The sequence below is a fragment of the Chenopodium quinoa genome, unplaced genomic scaffold (assembly GCF_001683475.1).
Source record: "Chenopodium quinoa cultivar QQ74 unplaced genomic scaffold, ASM168347v1, whole genome shotgun sequence".
Classification (NCBI taxonomy): domain Eukaryota; kingdom Viridiplantae; phylum Streptophyta; class Magnoliopsida; order Caryophyllales; family Amaranthaceae; genus Chenopodium; species Chenopodium quinoa.
Genome location: NW_018742393.1, coordinates 603,294 through 612,006, shown reverse-complemented (window position 1 = coordinate 612,006; position 8,713 = coordinate 603,294). Strand labels below are relative to the sequence as shown.

Sequence of the window (8,713 nt, the reverse complement as noted above, 5' to 3'; positions counted from 1 at the left end):
CATCAGAAAAAAGTTGGATAGTCTAGACTAATTTCCCAGCAAACATGTTTCTAATCATGGAGAATGAGAGAAGCCATTGTTTTAATCTGACATCTAGTTTGGTGTAATTCTAATTCTCTATTATTGTTACTTATGCCATTCATGGCTTTGTTCCCTCTTCTCTGACATTGATCAGGTGCTGCTAATGCAGGGTTTATCTCTGTTAATCTTTGTTTATTTACTTATAATTCCAACTTTCTATAAACCTTTTCTGCCTATTCTCTTCACTTGCAGTGTATAATGAGTACTCCTTAGTAATTTCAGGGAAATTCTACATTTCTACACCATAACCCTCAAGTATTGACTTTTTCAACTTTTGAAAATTACACACTGTAACCTTCAACTTTCAATTATGTCTCAACAGTGACCTTGTCGTTATTTTACCGTAACGGTCACCGTTTGTGGGACCCACTTTGTACTTTTTAATATATTTTTTTCTCGATTTGTGTGCTAAAAAATATTGCGTTAAAAGGTTTTAGGGGTCATTTTGGCTAATAGAGTCCAAATTGAGCTCGGATTTGACCAAAAAAAAAAAACGTAAAAGCCCCGTTTTGTGAATTCTAAATTTAACTACGGAAATCCGAATTCACAAAATGGGGTTCTATGTTCTTTTTTTGCAAAATCCGAGCTTAATTTGCACCTTAAGGCAAAAATTAACTCTAAAACCTTTTAATGGAACATTTTTTTAGTACGAAAATCGAGAAAAAAAGTTAAATAGGTGTAAAGTGGGCCCCACTAACGGCAATATGTAACAGAGGGTTAACGTTAAGGTTATAGCGTAGCCAATAAATAGACCTTGAGGTTACAGCGTGGGGGACACAGCGTAGAATTTTTAAAAGGGGGGACACAGCGTGAAAAAGGGAACAACTGAGGTATACTGTGTAGAAATTTTAATGATTGACTCTAAAATTATGTCTTTATGCTCATGCAAGTTGTTAGCGTTAATGTAGTATAATCGATTGTACACTTGTACCCTATAAATCATTTGTTGTTGGAAATTTTAATATGATTAGATAGTTAGATATGTGTTAAGGGTAATTTGTGATGATTGTGAAAACCATAACTCTTCTAAAAGCTTGTTTATGTAATTATTAGGAAAATTTGTCAATTGCAGCAAATTAAAGTTTGTATTTTGTAAATTGCTGTTATTTTTAAAATTTTTTTGCAAATTGTAGCCCAAAAGTACTAATAAATTGTAAATTGCAACCCAAATCATTTTTTCATCGATTTGCGTGTCGATAAATATTCCATTACGGTTTTAAGGGTTATTTTAATCCTTAAGAAACTAAATTGAGCTTGTGGAATAGTTCGAATGAAATGGGCAAAATCAAGATTAGTAGTGATTCTTGTAAATCTAACATGTACAATTTTCACACACAACCTCTTCCTTATACGATTTATATCTATACATTTAAAAATTCACCCCAATTGATTTTGATGATAGCAAGGAGGCAAGGACCCCAATTCCTCTTCGTTGTTGTGCAAAGTTATCATCATTCTTGTTTCCAACTTACCAATGTAGGAATCCGATTTCTAAGCTATTTCCTACAATAGTTGAAACAAAAATAAAATTTGAAGGAATCCTCTCAATATTGTTGAAATATGCCCTTATGCATAGCTTTAAAAACAAATTTTCAAAATGCCGTCCACGTCATATAGATTTTAGTTCAGCTTAAAACCGCTAATGTCATCAACGACTTTATATTAAAAATGCTAATGTCATCAATGACTTTATATTAAAACCGCTACAGTAACAATATTATACGTATTCTGTATTTTCTTATCATTAGAAAATGAAAAAAAGGAAAAAAAAAGAAAAAAAAAACCTAGGCCGAATTTGAGCAAAGTGGTGAATTTACATTATACTCCCAATTGCAGTGAGTAAATGACCCTGAAGGCCTCAGCTAAGAAGTGTATAGTTTCCCATTTTTATTCTATCAGAAAAGATTAAAACTTTGTAAACACAATAGAAGATAATGGCAATTTCTTGTTATTCACCCTGTTCTTCAGTTAACACTATGCTTTCTCTATCCTCACCGTCACAATGTTTGCCTTCAAATCTCTTCTATAAACCCTGGAAAAGTTTAATGGTGAATTCCCGAAATTTCCATCTCAAATTTGTGGTAAATTGTAATTCTTCTGATGCGGGTTCCTCCTCTTCTTCCGATTATTCAAATTTCAGGTATATTATCCCCCAAATTTGGTTTTGCTCTTGTTTTTGTCGTTGCTTCGTGATATTGTTGCTAATTTATTGATTGAAATGATAATTTTTTTGTAACTTAAATGATTGAGTTTCTGTGATGGGGTTTTAATGGGGTTTATGAATTTTGGAATTATTTATTAGTTTAGCCACTATATTATAAGGTCTTCAATTATGACAATTTTTCTTTCTATTTTGAGTTTCATGTGAGTGAAGTTCAAGATTGTTGGTCGATTTTGAAGATATTTTGACTAATTATTTACTTGTTCAATGTGATGAAGTTTTGAGTTTGGCAAGTTGTTTTTGTGTTGTGAACTTGTGACCTATGTTAGACTCATGATTTGGATCGAAGTGTCAAATGCTGGTATGTGTCCGGGTATTAGGCACAGCTTTATGAAAACATTGAATGGTTTTGGTCTAAAATGAAGTGTCGAATGCAAGGAATCAGCCCAATCAGCCCAAGCCTCCAATTCTGGTGACTTATGCTAGGAAGAAGCGCCAGCAAATCAAGTGAAGGAAGATGCGTTTTTTCAGCCCAAGATATTTTATTTGCTTTCAATAAATCTGTTTGAGCTTTTGTAATTTGGTTAGGGGGTTATAAGGGTTTGTTAGTCTCTTTGTTTAGAGAATAATATTCTGTTAGCAAGGGGGGATGTTGTGGATCCTTGTAGAAGCTTTCTGTAAGCAGTATATATTGGATGCTATGATGATGTAAAGGGCATCCAGAAAATTGAGTAGCATTTGGAGAGCACCTTTCTCTCGAAAGAAGGCCTATCTGTAATATTTGATTACTCTGATTAAATATTACAACCAATTGCTGCTCTATCCTTTTGCAAATCTGCTTATTACAATCTAATTAATCCTAAGTCCTTGCATCGAATTGCCATATCCATGTCTGAGTGTCAAGTATCTAACATGGGCACTTGAGGTGAAATGAAGAGTTAGAATAACATAGGTTGTTACAATGACAATATGTTATCCTTAATGCTTTAAAAGATGAAGAATGTAGATATTGCGCAGTCGTCCAATTCAGAATATTAGTATAGTGTAATTGGCCCAAGCTGGATTGTAAGGGTGAATTTCTATGGAGAATATAACTATTAGGTGTATCCTATAGGCATTCTATATTGAAATTTAGCTAGTTGTACACTTCTAGGCTTCTAGTGGCTTACTCTCTTTAAGCATGATGAGCAGTATAGTGTTTGTGGATTTGATCAGCTGATTTCTTTTGTTAAATTTTCCAACTTAGTTTATGTGAATGTAGTTTCCTTAATGTTTTGTTCGTGTTTTTTTTTTTTTTTTTTTTTTTTTTTTTTTTGAAACAATGTTTTGTTCATATTGACAACAGCCAATTGATGTCTTGGCTATTTACTGTCTGGCATTATTAAGTAAGTTTGAACTTTGAAGGGTATCCAATTGATTGGCTGGGTTACAAGTCTTACAATCAAACAGTTTGAACATGTATGGTGTGACTGAAAAAAAAAAAAAAAGATTCAATTGCAGCCTATTCGGAGTGGTTCTGTTATATACCAAATTTGGAATTGGAACTAAAGAGCTTTTCAGGTGACTGGTGGGTGGTTTATGCTATAACTTGTATATATGAAGGGTAGGCCTTTGGAAATAATGTGGTGGGTCATTATGCCCTTAAAGGTTGATCCTTCAGAAATAAAAGTATAACTTATGTTCATAGAACCTTAGCCATGAAAAGTGATACTAGTCTGATTGAGCAAGTATTAGTGATGTGACCTTATTCAGGGATATTCATGGTCTATGAATCTCTTTAGAGAACCGTGCTTCGTACTCCCCCAATAGCCTAATTAAAAATGTGGGTTTATGTGCTATGGTAGTTCCAAGATGTTAATGGTTAATCAATCTGTAATTGTTAATAAAATCACAAATATTAAGGATAGTCTCCTTTTTGTGGATTTGAAGTATTTAAAACCTCTTTACCATATGGATTTTGACAGGCAAGTTCATATGCCATCTTTTGGATTGTCATCAAATGAAAATGCATGCAAACAATCATATAAATGGCAAAGAGTGCTGCTTAAAGTTAGTGGAGAAGCTCTTGCAGGAGATAATGCTCAGAACATAGATCCCAAGGTAGAGAAACTGCCAAATATCTTGGTCGTGACATTCATTTTTTTTTTTGGACATATTTATATATCAGATGACTGTTGTTCAAATGTAGGTAACAATGGCCATAGCAAGGGAGGTTGCTTCAGTTACAAGACTTGGCATTGAGGTAATTTCTTTGACTAATATCCAAACATATAATTCTTCCATTCGTTAGTATAATCCTATAATTTATTTAGATGGCAGTTTGGTATTGAAGGAGATAGATTTTTGGTTCATGCAACCAATTACATTCTTTTGGGAATAAAGCTTTGGTTTTAATGTTGTAGCCTGGTGTTGAAGCCTTGAAAATCTCTGGAATTATTTCAAAATTTACAACAAAATTTATGAATGTGAAATTAGTATATATTATACATTTCTATATTATATGACATTAAGGAGTACACAGTATGGTAGAAACAGATCAAGCTGGATACCCTGTTTATGTTCATCTCTGGATTAGGTTATTCACTCATTATTAACTGTTGCTGCTGGGAAAGGAGAAAATGTATATTTAGAGGGAAGGAAATTAGTGAATGGAAGCTTCACTTAGAGTCGTTAGTGCTCATATAGAAGCTATTGCATTCATCTATCTTTTATCGCAGAATTAATCGGATAGAGGAAAGATAAATCATCTCCTTAGTTGTGATCTGTGAGGCTCTAGTCACATAGGCTAACCTTTGTGCTCAATGACCAATTTCTTCTAGGCCTTCAACTATTATCTTCTGATATATGTTGTGCCTTACTCAGGTAGCGATTGTTGTTGGTGGTGGAAACATTTTTCGAGGATCTACTTGGGCAGGTTGTAGTGGCCTTGACCGTTCATCCGCTGATTATATTGGGTATGCCTTTTTCTTTCTATGTCATAATTTTATTCTCTTGAAACTGCCTAAGGCTTTATGTGGTAAGGCTAGAGATGAAAAGAAATATACATTTTAGCTTCTGGAATGTTTTTCCAAATTGGAAATTTTCACTTCTATTGTTTGTTCTTTCTTAATGCGGCACAGTATGTTTTCCTGCCTGTCTTATGAAATATATTCAGTTGTGCGACCATGATGTCTTCTTGATATAATTATGTATTCCCTTTCCTCTCCCCCCTCTCATAGATTGTATATCTTCTGATGACATTAATCTAATAAGAACAAATTCAATAGAGCTGGAAAATATACAACATAGAATTTACTCCGTATGAATAAATTGGTTTTTTCCTGTTTTACCATGCTGTTGGCCTTTCAGTTGACAGCTTTCTTTGGACTGTCTTTACAGAATGATGGCCACTGTGATGAATGCTATATTTTTACAAGCAACAATGGAGAGTATTGGTATTCCAACGCGTGTCCAGACTGCATTTCGCATGTCTGAGGTTGCCGAGCCCTACATACGTAGAAGAGCAGTCAGACATTTGGAGAAAGGGAGGGTTGTAATATTTGCGGCGGGAACTGGAAATCCATTTTTCACCACAGATACTGCTGCTGCTCTTCGATGTGCTGAAAGTAAGTCATTCTTAATATGAGTTTGCTGTGCTTAATACTTCTTCATCAGTGAACAAATTCTCTTGATTACCAAAAGCTTAAGCATCCTATATATTGTTAAGATTTTTTAAATCTTATATTAATACAGTATTAGTGTGCCTGAGCTCTAGAATCTAGCGCATAATTTGCTGTTTCACATCTTTCATTCCTATAATCGATGTGACTTTTATTTCTGTTGTGATTTGCAATTTTTTTAATAAAGATTTGCTGCAATCATGCTTTGTAAATTGACCCATGGTTGCATCCTTTGGATGAAACAGGGCTGTGTAGAGCTTGACCCATATGGCCATACTTATTGCATCCTATATGGAAAAGCTAATCCGAGCTGTAGCCCCAGAAATAGTTGTGATGTTGGTATATAGTATACACAAGTATATATCTATTAAAATTGGACCTTAATGCTAATGCTCCTTCAGCTACTAGGGTGTATTTATTACTTCCATTTTCTTTGTAATGTCATCCGTTGAAGCTTAAATCTTTATCCTCCCTGTGCTCCAACTCTATAATATTCAGAATCTTATCAATAATGTTGTTGCTTGAGAATCAAGTTGTCTCCTCACTTTATTGCTTCTGCTTGTAATTGTTACAGTTAATGCCGAAGTTGTGCTGAAAGCAACAAATGTGGATGGAGTTTATGATAAAGATCCTCGGAAAAACTCAGATGCCCGGCTGCTTGATACCTTAAGCTATCAAGATGTAATATCAAAGGAACTCTCTGTGATGGACTTGACTGCTATTACATTGTGCCAAGAGAACAATATTCCAGGTATCATCTGATTATAAACTTCAAAAAATCATTAGTGTGAAAACTTGAGTTTCATAGATCTTACAGACTTCTATTATGTGACGCAGTTGTTGTATTCAATCTAAACAAAGAAGGTGACATTTCAAAAGCAATCCAAGGAGAGATAGTCGGAACCATCATCGGAGGGCAGCGGCAGGTAGCTACAGCAGAGATACAGTAACTTCCCAGGTTGATAATCCCTCTAGTCTAGATTTCTAGTTACAGTAGCTTTAGCTGGCAAAATATAGGACTATTGCTATTGATATTGAGGACTGTAAATATGAACAATCTTGAAGATAGTTCTCACTGGAAATTATAGAAAAATTTATAAAATTTTGCAGACTTTGGATCTTGTAATTCAGTAAACAGTGTTTAACATATTCTTTTCTTATAAAGCGTCCGATGAGATTAGACTTCATTCTGCTGCATATTCAACCCTTAGTTGGGTTGAATATGATTTTATAATATAATGCATGGTCCTAGGTGTGATTTCAGTGCATCATGAGTTGAAGTTGGGTTAGCCTGAGGCTACCTGGCTTGGACAGATCTCGGACCATCAGTCCTGCCCGCCCCAACCAGCATAGCCTGCATGGATAGCAGGCACTTTCAGGTTGATCGTACAATTTGTTTGCCGTATTCTAAGTAACTTTACGGCTAGATTCTTGTTAATCTTCTTAGTAACCATGAGATTATGATTATTAACCCTCAACATAATCTCGAATTGTGATTAGTATAATGTTAATGCTATAAACTTTATATGATTCTCACTTTATACAGTTTATAGTATTTAAAATGACAGTCAAATGGAGCACCAGTTTCTGATTACATGATAAACCAATAGATTAAAATGACTGTTTCTTTTATGAATTTGAACTATTATAATGAGGAACAATTGGAGTTTAGGAAAAAGGGCAAATAGGAATATATTAATTCAAAATAATCTTAGTCTCCTATTAGTAATCACAAATGAAAAGGAAAGTGAATCAATTTGTTAATAATGATGAGTAAAGGTGGCAATGTTCTAGCACATTCCTTAATACTGAGGAAACATCTGGCTTCTCAAACAGTTTTGTGGTGCAACAACAGCTAGCTAAAGTGATGAGCAAAATAAAAAATTCAAAAGACATGGAAGACATAACCCTTAGCTCTTACGTTCCAAATTAAGTGTAACATTTGACTTTATATATTGTTTAGATATGCAATATTTAAACAATATCAAAACTTTATCTTTAACATTTAATATCTTTGATTATATATAATGTTGAATTATATTTAAACAAATTTAAGAATATCTCATTTGAAGGTATTTATGGTTGGTTGTTCATATATTGATTAAAGGTCAAAATCAAAAAATTTGACCATAAAAGTCAAATATTGCACTTAATTTCATATGGATCAAGATTTAATACGAAGTAGTAAACTTTGATTTTGTTTGAGAAAATATACCCCAAACGATAGGGATTGGTTAGAAATTACTCAAATTAAGTTAGAATGACCGGTCAAAGTTGTGATTTACTCTTTTGAATTTTGTGGTATCAATAAGACTATAAGAGGTAAAGTTCCTACTTACTATTAAAAAAAAAAAGGTAAAGTTCCTAATTTGATAGTCTTAGATCATTGGAAAAATTGACATAAATTATTCCAAGTCTTTGATTTGTCATATTACTACTTTTATGTCTAAAATTTAAAACACAAATTATATACAAGTATGTCTAAGAAAATAAGACGGATTTTATAAGATCCGCCACGAGTCACGACCCTTAGCTTCCATGAACGTTGGAATATTCAAAGATTATAAATGTGAGTATGTGACAATCAATTAGAAATGAGGGAGCAATATATACAAAAAAGTATAGGTATTGTGATGTGTGATTATCATTTGATTCATTTTACGTAGTAATCTGTAGTTTTATAATATCAACATTTTTATAATTTTGATAATACATAATTAAAGATATTGATGGCAAATTGCACATCTTGAAAATCTTGAAATATGATGTGTATTGTGTTAAATATGATATGTGTATTGTGTTTGTGTTACGG

At 33.4% G+C, this 8,713-nt stretch overlaps 1 protein-coding gene across 1 annotated transcript; it reads left to right on the top strand.

Annotated features, from left to right (window-relative positions):
- The first annotated feature begins 1,746 nt into the window (after positions 1 to 1,746).
- LOC110702360 (uridylate kinase-like) lies at positions 1,747 to 7,088 on the top strand. Its single transcript, XM_021880067.1, has 7 exons — positions 1,747 to 2,221; positions 4,207 to 4,342; positions 4,431 to 4,484; positions 5,105 to 5,196; positions 5,621 to 5,847; positions 6,476 to 6,652; positions 6,739 to 7,088. The coding sequence occupies exons 1-7, from the start codon at positions 2,016 to 2,018 to the stop codon at positions 6,849 to 6,851; spliced, it is 1,005 nt and encodes a 334-aa protein (XP_021735759.1). The 5' UTR covers positions 1,747 to 2,015; the 3' UTR covers positions 6,852 to 7,088.
- Positions 7,089 to 8,713: the final 1,625 nt, after the last annotated feature.